This window comes from Bubalus kerabau, chromosome 5 (genome assembly GCF_029407905.1).
Source record: "Bubalus kerabau isolate K-KA32 ecotype Philippines breed swamp buffalo chromosome 5, PCC_UOA_SB_1v2, whole genome shotgun sequence".
Lineage (NCBI taxonomy): Eukaryota > Metazoa > Chordata > Mammalia > Artiodactyla > Bovidae > Bubalus > Bubalus kerabau.
The window spans coordinates 9,989,728-10,010,333 of record NC_073628.1 but is presented as its reverse complement, the minus strand read 5'-3'; the positions used below and the strand labels follow the sequence as shown (position 1 = coordinate 10,010,333).

Here is a 20,606-nt window from a genome sequence, read left to right as displayed (position 1 = left end):
ACTGGATGCCACCATCTTAGTTTCTTTATTGTTGAGTTTCAAGCCAGCTTTTTCACTCTCCTTCTTCACCCTCATCAAGAGGCTTTTTAGTTCCTTTTCACTTTCTGCCATTAGAGTGGCAACTTATTACAGTAGCCAGAAAAAAAAAAAAAAAAAAACTAATACAAAGACAAAAGCAAAATTCAGTTTCTTTGGGGACTTACCTGATAGTCTAGTGGCTAAGACTTGGTTCCTGATGCAGGGGGCCCAGGTTTGATCCCTGTGCAGGGAACTAGATTCCACATGCTGAAACTAAGAGTTCAGGTGCTGCAACTAAGACCTGGTGCAGCCAAATAAGCATTTAGAAAAAAAAATCAGTTTCTTTAATATTTGGCTGTGCTGGGTTTTAGTTGTGGCATGTAAACTCTTAGTTGCAGCACGTGGTATCCAGTTTCTTGACCAGGGATTGAACCCAAGGCTCCAGCATTGGGAGCTCGCAGTTTTTGCCACTGGACCCCCAAGGAAGCCCCTTCATTTTCTTTCAACCCCAAACTTCTCTAAACTCTGCAAGACTCAATCTGGGGCAGACCATAACTCCCTAGCCAAATAAGCTTCAGTCCGTCCATGCAGGCTGCAGTCAAGCATCCCAAGCACAGATCTCTGGGGGCTTTTCCCTGGCAGGTCTCAGCCATCAGGTTGGCAGTAGCCCTGTTCCTCTTCTGAATTAAAGGTTAAGAGGGAATAGCTCTGTCACTCGCATCTATTGTGACTCCTGCCTGTTGCTTCGTGGATGCAGGGGGCTGATAGTGAGGGCCCCACCTGAACCTAGAAACCTGTGCTCCCTGGAGGCCATCTGTCCATTTGTTATGCTCTTTGAGCAGACACCTGACAATGATGAGCAAAATCATGGACTCTGCCTTCATTAAGTTTAAGGTCTACAGGGAAAAGGAAGAGAAGTCTCCTTGTGATCTTCCAGGCAAGAAATGAGTGTGGCTTAGGGGGTGAGGGTGGGTAGCTGTGGTGGCAGAGATGGAGAGCAGTGGAAGAGGTCATGGAGAGGGAAGGGAGAGGCAAGGCCAAGGGAATATTCTTTCCATGTGGGTACACTTAAATTTTGTAATTTAATGTTTTATTTTCATAAAACTGATATAACAATGCCCCTCAATTTACATCCCCCTTTTGTTTTCTGCTACACCATGCAGCATGTGGGGTCTTAATTCCCCAATCAGGGATCAAACCCATGCATCCTGCAGTGGGAAGTGTGGATTTTTTTTTTTAACTGAAGGATAATTGCTTTATACTATTGTGTTGGTTTCTGTTGTACATCAATGTGAATCAGCTCTAAGTATACATATATCACCTCCTTATTGAGCCCACCAGGTTCCTGTCCATGGGATTCTCCAGACAAGAATACCGGAGTGGATTGCCATTCCCTTCCCCAGCGTTTCTTCCCGACCCAGGGATCGAACCCGGGTCTCCTGCATTGCAGGCGGATTCTTTATCATCTCAGCCAACAGGGAAGCCTATTAGGTTCTTCCACCTCACAACCGACTCAATTTTTTTGTTTTATGGCTAATATCCCATTGTGTGTGTATGCATTTGTCTTAGCCACTAGACCACCAGTTCAGTCACTCAGTTGTCCCATTCTTTGCAACCCCATGGACCGCAGCATGCCAGGCTTCCCTGTCCATCACTAACTCCCAGAGCTTGCTCAAACTCATGTCCATCAAGTCAGTGATGCCATCCAACCATCTCATCCCGTCGTCTTCTCCCCGTCTTCAATCTTTCCCAGCACCAGGGTCTCTTCCAGAGTCAGCTCTTTGTATTAGGTGACCAAAGTCTTGGAGCTTCAGCTTCAACAGTCCTTCCAATGAATTCAGGACAGATTTTCTTTAGGATTGACTGGTATGACCTCTTTGCAGACCAAGGGTGAAGGGAATGGCAAACCACTTCAGTCTTCTTGCCTTGAGAACCCCATGAACAATATGAAAATGCAGAAAAAAGACCAGAGAAGCCCCTAAATTGCCTCCTTTACCAGTTCTGACACAACCATATTCTAAACATACAAAAATTTAGCAACAGATGAGCATTCTAGTTCATCCATTTTCCCCTTCTATTGAGAAATGTGAAAGTGGTCATTACCTAAGACCACCTGTCTGGGACATGGTAGGATGGCATCACTCAAAAGACCTGAGCTTGAATGAGCTCTGGGAGATGCAGGACAGGGAAGCATGGTGTGCTGCAGTCTTGCGGTTGCAAGAGTTGGACATGATTGAGCAAGCAGTACATACATTCTTGCCAGAATTCTGTGGACAGAGAAGCCTGGTGGGATACCGCCTATGGGGTCACAAGGGGTTGTACAGGACTGAAGTGACAATGTATCCCAAGTGGGTACTAATGCAGTTCCTTTCTGAAGTTCTGGTTGTAGGCCCAGGGCTGTTGAACTCCACAGAAATCATTTGAGAGATTCATGTGAAGGATAGGGGCAACAAGATACCAAGAGTTGACAGCCAATTTTTCTGTTCTTAACTTTTGAGCCACTGTCTCCTAGTATCCAAAGTCTTAAGGTTTTAAACACAGTTAAAGGGGTCACTCAAACTCAGTAAATTTTCATGAAGAACTCCAAAGAGGCTCCCTGAATGATACTTCCCTGGGTTAGGTAAAGTGCCAAGCTAAATGGGGAAAGCCATTTAACAATCTTTCTGGGATTATTTCTGTCCAGTCAGACCCACTCAAACACAGGAATCAATGAAGGTTTAAAAAAATTTTTATTTAGAAAGGCTGAAATGATTGTATGCTAATTTGAACAGGCAATCTGTACAAGGATTTTTCAGTTTTGACATCTTCCACATTGGATTCCTGTAGAGAAAAAAAAAAAAAAAAAAGTTTTTTCTTATTGGATTTTCACAAGTATATGCCTGATGGGTTTAAAATTAAGAGTTATCCTTTAAACATGGTTAGTTTTTAATACAAGTACATGAACAGGTACTTACCATTATCTGTGCTTTGTTCTTTCTTCAGATCTAGGGGGAAAAAAAAATATCTGCCTTTCAATCAGTCATTTATTCCCCCTTTGCCTTGTTTAGGAACTCTCATGATCCCTCAGACAGTTCCCTCTGGAACAAGCTTTCCTCTTCTCCCCCAGCCAGCCCCAGTGGGTTCACCTTTACAGGCTCTGGGACTAGGACAGGAAGTAAGACTTGTGAGTATTTCTTCACTGGGAAATTTTAACTTGACACACCTTGTGTTTAAGTTTACTCACCTCTCAACTTCAGACTACAGTGGAGCAGATATATGGCTTACTCCTTTCCCCTGCAAAAGATTCGGAACTAAGTCAACTGTCTCCAGGACAGGCCCATCTATAAAAGCTATTTTGGTTTCACTGGACATTTTACAGAAATCACCAGCTAGTCCAAAACACTTCCTGTTGGCTATAAGGCCACAAATTTCACACTACAGTCACTTTTTACTCCAAGGGAAACTCACAGCTCAGAAATACCTTTCAGTCATAGTGATCAGACTGGGGCGGTATTGAACTCATCACTGGTGAGTGGCAGTGTAATGGGCGGTTCACTAATGGCCAAAGACAAACTTTGGATTTACAAGTCATGTCTGCAGTTATTCAAAGCACCAAACTAAAACTGGTGAATTCTATACAGCAGCCATAGATAATAGACTTACCTAAAATCATTCTCAGGCACCAGACAAGGAGCTGTACCTGAAACACAAAGACAACTAAGTCAGTAATGCTTGCTTCTTGCATTATAAGCTGTTCCTGTCTAAGCCACCATTCCCAGAAAATCAGATTTCCGAGTCTCAACAGCAAATCATCAGCCGAACGAGATTCCATGTAAGTCATCACAGATACCTAAAAAGGCATTTTCTCCCACTCAATACATTGTATGTGCAAACACATGGAGATCACTCACCTCTGAGCAACGGTAACTGGCAATGGTACCTATGGAAGGACAAAGCTATGAGTGACAGAAGTTCCTTACACACAGTACCCACTGTTGTCTTTCCCAGTTTCTCAGGTGTTCATGTCTTTTCATTGTTTAAGTCATAGTGAGCTAGTTTGATTCATCACAGAAACTGCCTACCTGGTGGTGTATGCCATACACACATTAATCAACTAACCTTTTAACTCTGGAGGCTTTCCAGGAGTGTATAGCAACAAGCTGCTCCTGAATGAGAAGATCATGTAATTAGCAAAATATCTAAAACAACCGAAACTATTCTAACTAGGGTTAATGGATAACCCAAGCCAAGCAAATGCTATTCATTTGCTGTACCTCAGACAATTCCTTATGGAATGAAATTTCATCCTTTCTCCCAGTTAGCCCCAGTGGGTTCACCATTACTGGCTCTGGGGCTAGAACAGGGGTAAGACAGGATGTCTGCTTTCCTCATTGGTACTGGAATTAAGCAACAATAAGCAAGGTTACAAGTACTCACCTCTTGACTCTTTGTAGAAGTCATCCTGAGCAGATCAAGAGGCACCTAGGAAATCAATAAAGATAAAATAAGAGATCAAGAAACAGCACTATCAGAAACAAGAGAAACCCCTCCATTTCCCACAATACTGAAAGAAGTAACTTACTGTAAGACAGATGACTCTATTAATGCTGTGACAATCTACAAAAGAGGAGAAAATGGTTACTCCAAAACACTAGGATGAAATACAATTTCTTCATCAACAGAAGCTGCCATCAGAACTCTAACATGCTATTAACTGTGGTACCTCACAGAGGATCAGCATTATCAATTCAAATCATCTGACAGTGATGTGTGGGTGAGGGAAGAGCACACCCTCTCAAGAAGGAACTATGCTGCTTGCTAGGATGCTGACTCCCTCCCCAGGAAAATCATTCCAAGAGGAACAAGCTGGAAGGAGCAAAAACACTGCTCCACTGACCATTTGCTCTCCTGGTTGTTGAAAACACCAGAGACCACAACCAACCCTCCCATTTGAAAACTTACCTGCATTCAGCCTGGGAGGCAGTTGAATTCCTCAAGACTGGTGAGGAGATGCTGGTGACAGAAAAATGAGCCATTATTCTCAGTACTCGGGAACTAGCATTAAAAGACCCTAGAGCATTTCGGGCCCACTTCTCAGTAGTAAGATGACATCACTTTTGAGTTCAGGCATATGCTTGTCATTTTACATTCATCATGGAGTGGCCAGTGCAATTTCAACCACCAAGTCCCATCCCGATACTGTTCTTCTACACCCCATCTGCATAAAGCATCGCGTACCCACCTGCAGCATCACCACACTTGATCCACACAGGAGTAAGTCTTGACTCATCCTCCAATCTGTAAGCTCCTTTGAATTAAACCACATCTGGGAGGAAAAAAAAAATATACCCTTTCTTACTTTCATATCTCGTAGTTTAACTGTCCCACGTTAGTGCCTTAACAACGCAGGGCTAAAAGCCCAAACCATTTGCTACGGATGGTGCTACTCAGATTTTTATGTTTTCTCCACTAATCCATCAGAAAGAGAGAGTTCAGTTTTTGAAATCATCCCCGTAGCACATCCCATCGGACTCCCGCATATTCAACAAGGAAGAAAAAAAGACAGTAAAGGGAGGCCAGGAGCACTTACTCCAATGAGACCGGTTTGCGATCCTTCAGCGTTTGGCGCGCGTCCGAACCCTGTAGACAAATGATATTGGGTCAGCACTCTGTCTCGTAAACGCTTTGTTTTCCGGAGCTAAGACTGCGTTGCCATGCAAGGCCGGCCTCCTCAGAGTTTCTTATCCTCACGGAGTTCAGTACAGGTCTGTGAAAAGGGTCTCATCACAGAGAGGCCCGTCGGCACGGCCCGCCATCGCCATCTTGTCCTTCACAAAGCCCCTGTTCCTTCAAGGCCTCAACACTAAGATCACGTTTTCTCTCCTCCCCCACGAACCGAATAGGCACCACAAAGAGAGGCTAAGGCGCGGACACGTTTGCACGGCCGTTTTTCTCGTAGAACTCAATAAACCAACACACTTACCGAGAGCTGCGGATAAATGAGACCGAAGGTCTACCGTGAAACACATAAATACCATCTCGCAGAGGCCCACGGGATTTGGGGGCGGGACTACGGCGGGCGCAAGCGCAGATGGAAATGGGTGGATTGTGGGTAGAGATTTCTAGAGGAAGTACGAGAGGCTGTTAGCCCCCCGAAGCGGTGGCGCGAAAAAGGTGCGCATGCGCTTTAGGGTGTGCGCAGGCGCGACTAACGTGCGCCCGTGGGTTTTTTTACTGCGACTTCTTTTGGCGCTGAGGCGACGAGTACCCGGCTTCGCGCAGATCCTGGACTGACGCCCCGTGTCGGTCATAGCTGACTGCCCCACACCGTCCCCTGAGCATTCTCTTGCTTGCACACACTCTAAATCCGCGTGCAGGGTCCTACTCCATGGACCGCGAGCCTCATGAACCCTCCGCTGGCGTCATCTCGGTTCCAAACCAGCCGCCCAGCGAGCCTTCTGGGCCTGGTCCTCAGGTGCCCAGCGCAGGGGGCGACTCAGGTATTACTGGGCCCCGGGCCGATCTCGAGTGGAGGGCTCTTGCATGGAACCATTTTGGGAAAGTGAATCAGGTTGTAGGTCCTCTTGAAATATTATAACAGTTTTAGGGTATTTTCTGTAACCGGCCACCTTTGTCCTACTGTCTGGTCCGATTTTGCTAGGAGCTTGTAGTGGGGCTAGCGTTGAAGGTGAAGGTGAAGTCGCTCAGTCGTGTCCGACCCTTTGCGACCCCGTGGACTGTAGCCTACCAGGCTTCTCCGTCCATGGGATTCTCCAGGCAAGAATACTGGACTGGGTTACCATTTCCTTCTCCAGGGGATCTTCCCGACCCAGGGATCGAACCCGGGTCTCCCGTATTGGAGGCAGACGCTTTAATCTCTGAGCCGTTAGCTGACATTTAAAACGCCGTTTTAAGCACATTGCATGTGTATGTGTGCTCAGTCGTGTTAGACTCTGCGATCCCATGGACTGTAGCAGGCTATGCTCCTCTGTCCATGGAATTTTCCAGGCAAGAATGTTGGAGGCCATTTCCTACTCCAGGGGCTCCTCCCTACTCCAAGAGATCTTCCCAACCCTGGGATCGAACTTGCGTCTCTTGCGTCTCCTGTCTTGGCTGGAGGAGTCTTGACCAACTTCCCCACCTGGCAAGCCCCTTAACGCAGATTACCTGGAGGGAATCTAGGTGTAAAAAGCTTTTGCAGAACCGCGTACAACTCCTGCCTGATTGGCAGGGTGGTTCCATGGCAGGGTGGTTCCAGTCATCTATACCCTTGTTACTGAGGACAACCAGTTTTAGTTTAATCATTTGTAATGCACGCCTAGGGTACATGACCGTTTTAAAAATGTATTATATGTACATTTTATAACCATTTATTAAGCTCTTACTGTGTGGTCTCCTGGATGACCTCATTTACTACTACCACCCTAGGAGGAGGCCATAAGGTAATGTTAGGGATGAGGAACCTGAGGTCTGGAGGGGTTAATTAACTTGCTCAGTTACCCAGCTAAGAAATGTCAGCCCAGGTGCAAATCAGCCCGGGCAGTCTTGATGACAGAGCCTGCACTTCTGATCACTCTGCTTTACTGCTGTCATCACGCACTTCTCAGGGTATTTGGGGGGCAAACAAGTACACAGGAAACAAATGGCATGATCCTTGGATACTGTTTCTCAGTTTTTTTTCTTGTTGTCTTCCTCTCTCCAGGAGCCTTTAAAAATAAAAAGCATTTCCCCCTCTAATCCCCACCATGAAAATTTAATAACACTTATATAACTATGTAGGGCTTCCCTTATAGCTCAGTCCCTAAAGAATCTGCCTGCAGTGCAGGAGACCCAGGTTCGATCCCTGAGTTGGGAAGATCCCCTGGAGAAGGAAATGGCAACCCACTCCAGTATCCTTGCTTGGAAAATCTCATGGACACAGGAGCCTGGTGGGCTGTGTAGTCCATGGGGTCGCGAAGAGTCGGGCACGACTGAACAACTAACACTTATAACTGTGTATTTGCTTATATACTGTGGCCCTTCAGAAGGCCAGAAAACTTCTGTTTAATATCTAGGATTTTCTGCCCTCTTCCTGCTCCAAAAGAACCAATTTTCACTCCTTTGGTGGCAGTGTTGTCTTTATGCATGTCCCAGCGAAACATAAGTGACAAAACAAATACCAAAAGAATTCCAATTTGAAAAATGTTATTATAGCTAGAATAAATTCATGTGTTCAACAATGTTAGACGCTTGTCCAAGTGGGTGATTGAAAAATTGTAACAAAATGTATAGAAAATGAAACATAAGTTATGGAAAATTCAGAAGGTCCAGAGTAGGCAGGGAGGTTGTGTGTGGGCATGGTATTTGGAGAATGTTTGTGGAGTGCCTGGGCCTTAAAGGGTAGATAAACAGAGCCAGGAAGGAAATTCAAGTTAGAGAAATAATTTGAGTGACAAGATTGGAGCTGGAAAAGTATATAAGTATAGTTCATGAAAGATGGGTTGAAGGGGAATCATAGAATATAAAGTTGGAAAAGATTTCCTAGGGAAGGCCAAATGAGAAGGGCTTGAAATGCAAAGCTAAATAATTTGAACTATAGGTAGAATAATCTATAAACCAGTACTTAACCTGGTGGTCCCGTGGTTAACACTCTGCATCCGCTGCGTGGAGCATGGATTTGATTCCTGCTTGGGAAACTAAGATCCCACACACTACACAGGGCAAGGCTGAAAAATAAAGGGGTAAGTTGGGACAGGACATTAATTAGATTGTCACAATAATTTAGGCAACAGATAAGTAGATTCAAGCATGATGAAAGGGAAATAGGAAATGATTTATAATACATCAGAAGTACTCAACTCACACCTGCAGAAATATAAGTAATGCAGGTAAGCCATAGGAACCTGATAAGGATCTTGATATGCTTGTCTTTGCTCCTGCTGACTGTGCCTTGCTAGAATATTGTTTGTGAAAAATCTGATCAGGAGAATCCAGAAATCCAAAATTGTTGATTAATTTGCTCCTTAAAAATGTTGGCATGTAACTTAAAATTTTTAAGCATTTTCTCTGAGCCAATCAGAATATGCCTGTATACCCAAGGTGGCCCATGACTGAGTTTGCAGCAACTTCTGTAGGAATATAGAATCCACTTTAGAAAGGGGGAATGTTAAAGATTGGATATTTTTTTTGAAAGCTGTAAACAGGTTGAGTGACTTAAACATCAAAAAAAAAAAAAGAAAGCCAGTATTCTTGGCAGTTGGAGATCATCGCCATTACCTTCACTTAACGTTTATCGATACTGTTTATCTGTTGAGCATCTACTGGGTACAGGAGATACAACAAGGAACAAAGCAGACGTCCCCTTATGCTCCCTTGGAACTTATATTCTGGTAGAAAACAGAAAGAGATGAATAATACGTCAAGTGGAGTTAAATGCTGTGGTGAAAATTCGACTTTGCTGGTGATACAATGGTTAAGACTCTGAGCTTTCACCACAGTGGGCACGGTTTTGATCCCTGGTCGATCCATGCAGGATGGCCACACACAAAATTAAATGGAATGTGTGTGTGCGCATGTGTAAATATATTTGCTAAAGTGGTGCAAAAAGGTTGGACTGTTACATAAAGGGAAATGAGAAAAACAAGATGAAAGACTTGGTGGAGGGTGCTGAATGTTAACATGTATGAAGTGCTTTCTATGGCACCTTCCTGGCACTGTACTGAATGCTTTACGTATGTTACCTCAATTCAAAAAATAGTTTTTGTGGTTACCATCCTCATTTTACAAATAAGAAAATTGAATTTTATATCAAGTTACTTACTCAAGGACACATAACTAGTGTGGCAGAGCTGTTATTCAAATCTAGTCTCTACTTTTGACCCTGTTAAGAAAAATTATCCAAAACTTGGAAATAGGCAAAAGTTATTACTAGGTGTCCTTTTGATAAAGGTAAAGCAGGCCTGCCTAACTTGGGGATTACCTGGTTTTCCAGTGGGGTGTGTACCTTCGTTTGATGTCCTGTTTATTGTTGCTCTAGGTATTTTGTAATTTGGTAAGATTGCCTTCTAAGACGGAGAAGGAAATGGCAACCCACTCCAGTATTCTTGCCTGGAGAATCCCAGGGACAGGGGAGCCTGGTGGGCTGCCGTCTATGGGGTCGTACAGAGTCAGACACGACTGAAGCGACGTAGCAGCAGCAGCAGCAGCCTTCTAAGACATTGGCTGGTTTTGTATTTATGTATTAGAATGCAAATTCATATCATTCTTATCTGGACTTTTAGCTGATGATCCTCCTTTCCTAGCATTCTCTTTTGAACCAGTTTTAAGTTTTATTTATTCTCTTGTTAATTAATAGGTTGAATAAAATCTTTGACATGTGTTTATATTATTATAAGTCATATTTTCAGTTTTTAAGATTATACTTTAACAACCCCTGGGGTACATTGCCTTTTGTTGGCCCATTTATTTATTCATTCACAAAATATTTGTTGAGAGTCAGGATTTAAACTCAAGAAGTCTGACTCCGGAAGGAGCTTTAGACAATATGCCAGTGCGAGTCTAATACCATGCCACCTTCTGCCTAACATCTTATCTTGCTCTTTCCAGCAAATGTCTTTTACTTAAAAGATCTGTCTACACCTGCATCACCTGGGTGTCTGTTATAAATACTGAATCTCAGATCTCTCCACGGACCAAATGCATTTGCATTTACTCAAGATCCCCAGGTGGTCTGTATGCACACTAAAGTTTAAGAAGCACTGGATTTATACAGTACTGCTCACTTCTTTCTCAGGACACTTTTCTCTCGTCCTACTTGATGTCTCAGTAGCACCTTTTTATCCTGTTGACCCATTTCCTTTTTTTTAAATTTGGTTTTTCTGTGCCATTACAGAAACACATGGTAACACCCTTTAACCTACCATGTCCAGTGACCCCATTTCCTGTTTCTTAAAACACAGTTTCCACAGTGCTTGGGACACTGCCCTCTTCTAGTGTTCCTCTTATGTTTTTGCTATTAATAACTTCTTCACGATCCTTTGAGGTATATCTTCCGTCCCATTGTTCAAACATTAATGTTCCTCCAGTTACATGTTGTTCAGCCACTAAGTTGTGTCCAACCCTTTGGGACCCCATGGACTGCAGTATGCCAGGCTCCTCTGTCCTCCACTGTTCTCCTGGAGTTGGCTCAGATTCATGTCCATTGAGTCAGTGATGCCAACCATCTTATCCTCTGTCATCCCCTTCTCCTTTTGCCTTTAATCTTTCCTAGCAGCGGGGTCTTTTCTGGTGAGTTGGCTCTTTGTATCACATGGCCAAAGTATTGGAGCTTTAGCAACAGTCCTTCCAATGAATATTCAAGGTTGATTTCATTTAGGATTGACTGGTTTGATCTCCTTGTAGTCCAAGGGACTCGAAGAGTCTTCTCCAGCATTACAATTCGAAAGTGTCAGTTCTTCGGTGCTCAGCTTTCTTTATGGTCCAACTCTCACATCCTTCCATGACTACTGGAAAAACCATAGCTTTGACTATATGGACCTCTGTTGGCTTCTTATGCTGTCTAGGTTTGTCATAGCTTTCCTTCCAAGGAACAAGCATCTTTTAATTTCATGGCTGCAGTCAACCTCTGCAGTGATTTTGGAGCCCGAGAAAATAAAATCTGTCACTCCTTCCACTTTTCCCCCTTCTACTTGCCATGAAGTGATGGGACCAGATGCCATAATCTTAATTTTTTGAATGTTAAGTTTTAAGCCAGCTTTTTCCACTCTCTCTCACCCTCATCAAGAAGCCTAGCTTTTCACTTACTCTGCCTGGGCCACTTTATCCACTTCCATGATTTTAATGGCTGCTGTTACCAGGAAAGCCTGGCATGCTGCAGTCCACCCGGTCACAAAGAGTAGGACTGGACTTAGCGACTGAACAACAATGCCTATAACTCCAACCCAGGATCTTTTTCCTGAGCTTCAGAGCTATGCATCCATTTGCCTTCTGGATGAGCAGTATTACTTGGATGATTCACAAATTCTTTTGGTCCACAAAATTCATTTCCAAAAGGAATTGAACCTACTCCTCCTATTTCACTCAACTGTCCAGGCTACCCCACTGCCACTACCCTAATTAAGGTCAGTGACCTCGAGGTTTTTGCAATAGATGTAACCTGGCTCCCTGGCCCTGGTTTGCTGTCTCTAATCCATTCTTCATCTTGAAGCTGGAGTGATCTTTCTAAATAAAAAAGTTGGTCCAGTCTCATGCCTCAGTTCATAATTCTTCAGTACCCCTCCACAGTCTTTAGGTTACTGTCCAGATCATCAACATAGCCATTGAGACCCCTTCATCACTTTCCTCACCACCACTCCCTCCCCGAGACAAATCCACTCTGCCTGCCCACCATAAACTTCCTAAGTTTGGGCATCAGGTCTGTGTAAGTTATATATTGTTTCCCTATGACCTGGCAGAGTACAGGACACAAAGTAGGACTCAATATATGTTAATTTATCCCTGTAAATTTTCAAATGATCTTTACCCAATCCTTATCAAATGAGCTGCTGAGAGAGGTCTGGTGATTTTTCTGAGAGAGCAACCCTGCCCCCACCTGGCAGCAAGAGGCACTGCTTCACTAAATGGAATTCAGTTCAGTTCAGTTGCTCAGTGGTGTCTGACTCTGTGACACCATGGACTGCAGCACACCAGGCTTCCCTGTCCATTACTAACTCCCAGAGCTTGCTCAAACTCATGTCCATGGAGTCGGTGATGCCATCCAACCATCTCATCCTCTGTCGTCCCCTTCTCCTCCTACCTTCAGTCTTTCCCAGCATCAGGGTCTTCTCCAATGAGTCAGTTCTTTGCATTAGGTGACCAAAGTATTGGAGTTTCAGCTTCAGCATCAGTCCTTTCAAGGAATATTCAGGACTGATCTCCTTTAGGATGGACTGGTTTGATCTCCTTGCAGTCCAAGGGACTCTCAAGAGTCTTCTCCAACACCACAGTTCAAAAGCATCAGTTCTTCAGTGCTCAGCCTTCTTTATAGTCCAACCCTCACATCCATACATGACTATTGGAAAAACCATAGCTTTGACGAGATGGACCTTCATTGGCAAAGTAATGTCTCTGCTTTTTGATATGTTGTCTAGGTTGGTCATAGCTTTACAGAACTTTGTCAGTAAAGTAATGTTTCTGCTTTTTAATACGCCATCTTGGCTTGTCATAGCTTTTCTTCCAAGGAGCAAGTGTCTTTTAATTTCATGGCTGCAGTCACTGTCAACAGTGATTTTTGAAGCCCCCCAAAATGAAATCTGTCACTGTTTGCATTGTTTACCCATCTATTTACCATGAAGTGATGGGACCAGATGTCATGGTCTTAGTTTTTTGAATGTTGAGTTTTAAGCCAGCTTTTTCACTCTCTTCTTTCACCTTCATATTACATTGGTTTTTGGCACAAGGAGATAGAATAGGAGCTTGTTTTGTCAGCTCCGTGCATCACCCTGGCGGTGCAGTACTTGTAGGAGTGGTGTGTCCCTTTGGGAATATGTAGTTGTTAAACGAGATTTTTTAGCTATAACTTTGGTGAAATTATCTCTCCCTTGGAAAAAAATAAGCATTAAAAATTATGGCTTCATTAGTAAGGAATTTGGTTTTAGACTTGTAAGAGGTACTATAAACCATATGAAGTAGTCCAGAACTAGGCTAACAAATGTATCTGTTAATTCAACAAGAATCCCAGGGACGGAGGAGCCTGGTGGGCTGCCGTCTATGGGGTCGCACAGAGTCGGACACGACTGAAGCGACTTAGCAGCAGCAGCAGCAGTAGTTATGCAATGGCAGATTAGAGCAGTGGTCACCAAACTTTTTTGATTGTTTCTTTCCTGTAAGTGAAGAAAAAACTATTTTTGCTGCTGATGGCCTGGATTCAGTCTCTGGTTGGTGAACTAGGATCCCAAAAACCGTGTAGCACAGGGGGGGGAAAAAAAAAAACAAAACCCAAAACAAAAAAGCTGATACACTCTACGATATGAAGATTTTTAGAGTAAATTATATTTTATGTACATTATCAATTATTTGAAAAGGTAGAAAAATTTTCAAAGGATGAGATATAAATAGGAGTTTAAACATTTTCCCCCCCATTTTATTTAGTAGGCTGAGTCAGGTTAGTGGTAGCACATGGGCTCTTTTTAGTTATGGCATGTAGGATTTAGTTCTCTGACCACAGAGAAATCAAACCCAGGCCCCCTGCACTGAAAAGTGCAGGGTCTTAGCCACTGTACCACCGGGAAGTCCCTACATGTTTTCTTTATAAGTCATTGTGTGGGCCTGGGTTTGAATCCTGGCATGCTTTCTGATGAAGGCCAAGTTGTTTTGTCTGTTTGGTGGTTTCTTTCTTTTGTGGTGGATTCTTTTTGGTGGGCACTAATGTGGGCTTCCAGAGAAGGCAATGGCACCCCACTCCAGTACTCTTGCCTGGAAACTCCCATGGACAGAGGAGCCTGGTGGGCTGCAGTCCATGGGGTCGCTGAGGGTTGGACATGACTGAGCGACTTCACTTTCACTTTTCACTTTCATGCATTGGAGGAGGAAATGACAGCCCACTCCAGTGTTCTTGCCTGGAGAATCCCAGGGATGGGGAGCCTTGGTGGGCTGCCGTCTATGGGGTCGCACAGAGTTGGACATGACTGAAGCAACTTAGCAATGTGGGCTTTCCTGGTGGCTCAGAGGTTAAAGCGTCTGCCTCCAATGTGGGAGATCCGGGTTCGATCCCTGGGTCGGGAAGATCCCCTAGAGAAGGAAATAGTAACCCACTCCAGTATTCTTGCCTGGAGAATCCCATGGACAGAGAAGCCTGGTAGGCTACAGTCCACGGGGTTGCAAAGAGTCGGACATGGCTGAGCGACTTCACTCACTCACAATGTGTGATGCAGAAATCTTTGGCTTTGTACACATATGTCCACACCATTCTCTATCCCAGCCCTCAGACCCTTTGATCTTCTAGTCCTTTTCCTTCCAGTCCTGTCATCAGCTGGCCAGACCATTGGCCACTGACCTAGAGTGTGTATATAGTCTCACCTTGGGCCATTTCTCCTTCTGCACAAGGTGGATCGTCAGGTGGATAGCTGGCAGATTTTCTATCTCCACTGTCTTTCAAGTCCTCTTCTGAATGTGGCCATCATCATTTTCAGTTGGCACTCATAAGTTGACCCATCTATAAATCATGCTTGAGCTTTTACTTCCTCCTTTAGCAGATTATACAGGACATTCCTGATGACTGTGAGTTCTTTTGCACGAGGGGTGGGGACGCTTTTACAAATACGGTGGATATTGAGAGGTCTGGGCTACCAGCTTATGCAGTTTGTCTGTATCCCCTGGTTCTGCTTAGTGTTGATTCTGGAGGTACCATTTCCATTTTTTGAAAGACTGCTGCTGGTCTGCTCTGACATTTTGACTTCATAGGTCCAACTTATAATGGCATCAGGTCTGATATAACTCATAATGGGGCTGTTCTTAGTTACTTAGTGTTTCATAATGAAGTGTTCCAATAACATGCCAAGAGCTGTTTCTCAAAAGGCATGTATTGCTCTGTTGTGAACAGCCTGGCCTTGTTCTAGAATTTCAGCCACCTGCTTTGCCCATTGGGGCTTGCCATAGGCTCCACAGTGTGTATTTTTCCAATCCCATAGGTCTCTTGGATGTTATGGTTCAAGTGGCAGGGCTTCAGGCATTGTAACTTGGACCTGCAATGCACTTTAGTATTCTTAAGTCACACTCAAAGTTGACAACTTACCATGTCACCTGGTGTATAGATTGGAGTTTTAGTTCTACGAGTGGCTATGATAAGCATCGCCATCCATGTATCCTTGCTGTCTTTAACGGTGGCTCTAATCTCTGTCCCTCTCTCCTTACTCCCTGCTACTGCTGCTGCTAAGTTGCTTCAGTCGTGTCCGACTCTGTGCGACCCCATAGACGGCAGCCCACCAGGCTCCCCCGTCCCTGGGATTCTCCAGGCAAGAACACTGGAGTGGGTTGCCATTTCCTTCTCCAATGCAGGAAAGTGAAAAGTGAAAATGAAGTTGCTCAGTTGTGTCCGACTCTTAGTGACCCCATGGACTGCAGCCTACCAGGCTCCTCTGCCCATGGGATTTTCCAGGCAAGAGTACTGGAGTGGGTTGCCATTGCCTTCTCCGCCTTACTCCCTAGGATATGGTAATTTCTTTTTATTTACTATCATGGCTGAAGAGTAGGGGAGTTTCAGAGATTTTTACTCTGCCTTTCCCACAGTGATAGCCCTTCTCTTGTAGGCCAAGGACCCAATGTAGAGGTTACTCCTGAGTATATCAGTTCCACTAAACACTTGGGGACTGCGGAAATTACCTCTTCTAATGGGAATAATGATGATGCTTTGGGCCTCAAGGCATCAGTGTCAGTTCAGGTCCTGTGTCTAAAATCCTCAAAATGTTTGCATATTCTCCTTTTCCAAATGTATAATTCTTTTAGTAGGTGATGAGTTCCTTTTCGGAAAGAACAGGGAGAATCATAGTTTCATGCTCCTTCCCCTAGGGATTCGATTACCTCTTCAGTAACTGAGTTTGGGATGTGAAAATTGGCTCAGACCCAGAAACTAAGAAAGAGATTTTGACTATTTCTTGTGGTGACCATCCTTAGCCTTGTGCTCCTTTCTTCTTTCTCCCTGCGGGTTGTAGATATTCAGCAGCATCCTCATTGGCTTCTGCCTAGGGATACCACTGTTTATCATATCTACAGTTGTTTCTTACGGGTTCCAGGCCCCATGGCTAACCCTCCAGTCTTGCCAGCCTTATGATAATTAGAGCTTTCTGACTTCTGGCAGTTAAGCAGTGCCTCTGTAATTCCTCTCCTGTATTTCTTGATGGGCCTTCCCTGATAACTCAGTTGGTAAAGAGCCTACCTGTGCCGGGGTCCAGCCCCGGTGAATCCAGGGAATTCAGCCAGAAGGTGAGAGAAAGAACGACATGGGGAGACCAGTCTTTCCAGGAACTGATTCGTTTCTTTATTTTTCTGGTCTGCTTTTATACACAGAGATGGAATACAAAAGTCATGCGGGGTCAGCAGTCCTTTTATCAAAATCAGGTGCTTCATACAAATGTATACAAAGGTCTTAGGGGTGTTACATCATCTTCTGGCCAGGGGGCCTGCTAACAATTTACGACCCTTTGTTTGTGATAGCGGTCAGTCAACCAGAACACTTATTTCTCCAGGGGTGATTTATTCCTAAACCAGGCGCCACCTTCCGAAGGCACCAGATAAAGTTGCATTCCTAATAGGGTGAGGGTGCAGTGGGTTCTAATTAAGAAAAGAATTTGCTTAGCTCAAGGTCTAACCGTGATTAATATCAAAGGTTAATACTTATTTCTCCTATATGCTAGTTATATTCATTAATGTGTATAAGGGCAGGGGATGTGGAGACTTAGCAGCAAACATTGGCCCAACAAATGAAAACCCTTCACCAATACAATTTCTAATCAATCTTTTAACTGCTCAAAGGAATCTGTATTTAGACAGTTTAAAACATCTCATGCCTCTCACAGGTTGGGAGGCTCTGAACAATCACATGTGGCCGGAAGAACCTGTTCATGCAGGCTAGAGAACTCCCAAAGGAGTTTGTGAACTAAAACACTCTTGTCATGCCCAGGAACTTTATTAACTGGAGCTGTAAGTTAACTCCTTTTCAGAGAGAGAGATGGTGGTGGGAGACAGCCCCCCATAAAGTCAGAGGTGTAGGGGGGAGCACAAAGCAGTAAAGTAGGCAGACTCTGGTTTTGGGGGTAGATGCTCGAGAATTTCCAGGGGGACTCCTGAGGCTCGATCCCGCCTTTGCGTATGCCAAGCCTTCTTCCTCATGACCTTTGCCATGGGCGGAGTTCCTCACGCTGGCTCCCGGCATCGCCCCCTTTTTTATTTCTTAAAACAGCCAGATGCAGCTCAGTCGCGAGCCTCTGAATGTTCTGCCGAAGAATCCTGACAATACAAGGAAGAATGATTATAAGGAGTAAAATCAGAGCACCAACAGCAGCATAACTAAAGATATTAGACAGAATGTTTTTTCCAGAAATAAAGTTAGAGAAGGTGTGAAAAAAGTCATTAGCTGCTCCAGCAGTGGTAAAATCCAGTCGAGAGTGTTCCAAGGTCTGTATTTGATTATGAAGTTTCCCTAAGTCCAGGCCAATGTCAGAGCTGTTCCAAACACCTGAAGTATGATTTTTAATTTTTCCCATTCATAATCTGTCTCGTTTACCTTCTAAAGATGTCACGCATATCCACCGGTAATCAGCATGGCATGACAGAGCCATTTTCACCTTTAAAGCCTGTAACTCAGTCCCAATATGCATTATTGCCTCCTCCAAGGCATCTACCCTCATCTCCAGCTTTCTACCTATAGCTTTCTGTGTTGCTAGAGTTAGAGAAACATTTTTAGACATGGTATCAACATATTGGGCAGTATGCACTTGTTGAGTCAATGATATTGCTGCCACAGTAACAGAAGTAATTGCGGTTATTAAAGCTGCTATTCCCAGGATAAGCAAGCCCACAAACTGTCGCGATTGCATTAAATCCTGCAGTTGTTGTAATACAGCAAGACCATAATTGTATCAATAAGTGATTACATCATAAGATAAGGTGGATGTTGTAACGCTACAAAGGAGCAAACATTATATTGAGGGTTTAAACAAGATGAAAGCATACATTGTTAACAAGTTACTATATTAGGTCCACCTCTTTTTTACTGACTTCTTTAGCCCTGATCAGTATGTCTGCATTGCAAAACGCCTATTGTGGGTGCGCCGGGGAGCAGCTGCAGTCGTTGGTCCGGGGGAGCAATGTCCCCAGCATCAGGAGGCAGAACGCGAGCGTCAGGCTGTGGGCCGTGGCGCCCATGGTGGGCAGAGGGGCGGGGTGTGCGGACTCGGGCTAGCCGCTGCCTGGGCTCAGGGTGCTCCCCTCTCGCTGGCGAGGCCGCGCTGGTCTGGATGGCACTCCACGGGTGTGTTTTCCTCTCTGGCCCTCACTCGCTGCACAAACTTTCCTGGCTCTAGGTCGCAGGGTGCAGTGAGGCGGGTGCGGGGTGCGGGGTGCGGCTGGCGGCGCGTGGAGGCGGGAGCTGGCTGGGGAGAGGGGAAGTGAGCGAGTGCGCGTGCCGCGAACCTGGTCTCTGGGGGACTGTGACATGATGAATTAGTCTGTCCGGGATCCAAATTGGAGAATCTGCGTCCTGTGGAAAAATACAAGCACATCCTCGACCGCTAGTTAATAATGGGTCAGGACCCTTCCATTGTCCGGAGAGGAGGTCCTTCCATTTCACCAATGGCTTTGTATCTTGTTGTTCCGGACGAATCAGCATTTAGGTTATTTATTACAAAGAGAACATGTTGTAAGATCTGATGGGGGGAACTATACTTAAATTCCCCTTCTTTTAATTTTTTGAATTTGTATTTTTAATGTTTGGTGTGCTCTATCTACTATAGTTTGTCCCTGGAGATTATAAGGGATGCCTGTGTTATGTGTTATTTGAAATTTTATACAAAATTCTTGGCATCTGGAATAGGGAACTGTTTGTATCTTACAGGGAAAATAACTGGGTGTCTAGATATAAAATTTAACAAAACATTGGAGGGTAAATGATGCAAAAATTTGACCAAAATAGTTTCCTATAGCAATCTGCCAATTTTCATCAAACATTAGAAGAGCATCAAGTTGTTCCTTATTATATGGAATTACAATTTTCTGATGGCTCTTTACCAAATAATTCAATGCTCCGCTTTTTTCCTTTAATATCAAAGTAGCTATCAATCCTGGATAAGAAGCCGCTACTTTTTTAGTTTGAGTGGGAAAATGGACCCATTCTAGGGGGCCGTTTTGCCATAAGACTCCCGTAGGTGCAGTTGGAGTAGCTGCTGCTACTGCTGCTGCTAAGTCTCTTCAGTCGTGTCCGACTCTGTGCAACCCCATAGATGGCAGCCCACCAGGCTCCCCTGTCCCTGGGATTCTCCAGGCAAGAACACTGGAGCGGGTTGCCATTTCCTTTTCCAATGCATGAAAGTGAAAAGTGAAAGTGAAGTCACTCAGTCGTATCAGACTCTTCGTGACCCCATGGACTGCAGCCTACCAAGCTCCTCTGCCCATGGGATTTTCCAGGCAAGAGTACTGGAGTGGGGTGCCATTGCCTTCTCTGTTGGAGTAGATAGGCAAAGGAATTGCCAGTTTGCTTGTAAATCAATTCTTTTTACATAGCTATCAGATAAAGCTGCCTCTACTTTGTCTAAGGCCTCCCAAGCCTCAGCAGTTAATTGTCTTTTAGAAGTTGGATCAGGATGCCCGCATAGAATGTTAAAAAGAGGCTTTAATTCGGCAGTGGTTAATTTTAAATAGGGCCTAATCCAATTAATATCGCCTAAAAGTTTTAGATAATCATTTAACAAGGTGATCTTTTCTTAATTGTAATGGGGCATGAGTCACTGTTTCTCAATTGATAACCCTTCCTAAGTAAGTTATGGGCAGATTGACCTAAATTTTCTCTGGGGCAATTTTTAAGCCCCTAGCTGTCAATGCCTGGGTCAAATCTTGGGGGACAGTTTGTAAATGGGGTCTATCAGGATGAGCTATTAAAATAT

The 20,606-nt window shown here is 44.3% G+C and overlaps 2 protein-coding genes and 9 non-coding genes across 11 annotated transcripts in view; 1 reads left to right on the top strand and 10 right to left on the bottom strand.

Moving 5' to 3' along the window:
• The window catches only part of NXF1 (nuclear RNA export factor 1), a 160,259-nt gene that overhangs the window by 52,584 nt on the left and 87,069 nt on the right, over positions 1 to 20,606 (bottom strand). The window lies entirely within an intron of this gene.
• LOC129654374 (small nucleolar RNA SNORD22) lies at positions 3,077 to 3,202 on the bottom strand. The gene has a single exon (XR_008715454.1). It is a non-coding gene; the product is annotated as a small nucleolar RNA SNORD22 (small nucleolar RNA).
• On the bottom strand, positions 3,463 to 3,530 carry LOC129654372 (small nucleolar RNA SNORD31). Its single transcript, XR_008715453.1, has one exon. It is a non-coding gene; the product is annotated as a small nucleolar RNA SNORD31 (small nucleolar RNA).
• Positions 3,776 to 3,845, bottom strand: LOC129654370 (small nucleolar RNA SNORD30). Its single transcript, XR_008715451.1, has one exon. It is a non-coding gene; the product is annotated as a small nucleolar RNA SNORD30 (small nucleolar RNA).
• On the bottom strand, positions 4,005 to 4,071 carry LOC129654366 (small nucleolar RNA SNORD29). The gene has a single exon (XR_008715447.1). It is a non-coding gene; the product is annotated as a small nucleolar RNA SNORD29 (small nucleolar RNA).
• LOC129654375 (small nucleolar RNA SNORD22) lies at positions 4,268 to 4,394 on the bottom strand. The gene has a single exon (XR_008715455.1). It is a non-coding gene; the product is annotated as a small nucleolar RNA SNORD22 (small nucleolar RNA).
• Positions 4,684 to 4,759, bottom strand: LOC129654367 (small nucleolar RNA SNORD28). The gene has a single exon (XR_008715448.1). It is a non-coding gene; the product is annotated as a small nucleolar RNA SNORD28 (small nucleolar RNA).
• Positions 5,087 to 5,158, bottom strand: LOC129654368 (small nucleolar RNA SNORD27). The gene has a single exon (XR_008715449.1). It is a non-coding gene; the product is annotated as a small nucleolar RNA SNORD27 (small nucleolar RNA).
• On the bottom strand, positions 5,440 to 5,514 carry LOC129654369 (small nucleolar RNA SNORD26). Its single transcript, XR_008715450.1, has one exon. It is a non-coding gene; the product is annotated as a small nucleolar RNA SNORD26 (small nucleolar RNA).
• LOC129654362 (small nucleolar RNA SNORD25) lies at positions 5,723 to 5,792 on the bottom strand. The gene has a single exon (XR_008715444.1). It is a non-coding gene; the product is annotated as a small nucleolar RNA SNORD25 (small nucleolar RNA).
• Positions 6,235 to 20,606, top strand: part of SLC3A2 (solute carrier family 3 member 2) — a 39,810-nt gene continuing 25,438 nt past the window's right edge. Inside the window, exon 1 of the mRNA XM_055581008.1 lies at positions 6,235 to 6,497. Coding sequence (XP_055436983.1) covers positions 6,386 to 6,497 — 112 coding nt within the window. The 5' untranslated portion in view covers positions 6,235 to 6,385. The remainder of the gene's footprint in view (positions 6,498 to 20,606) is intronic.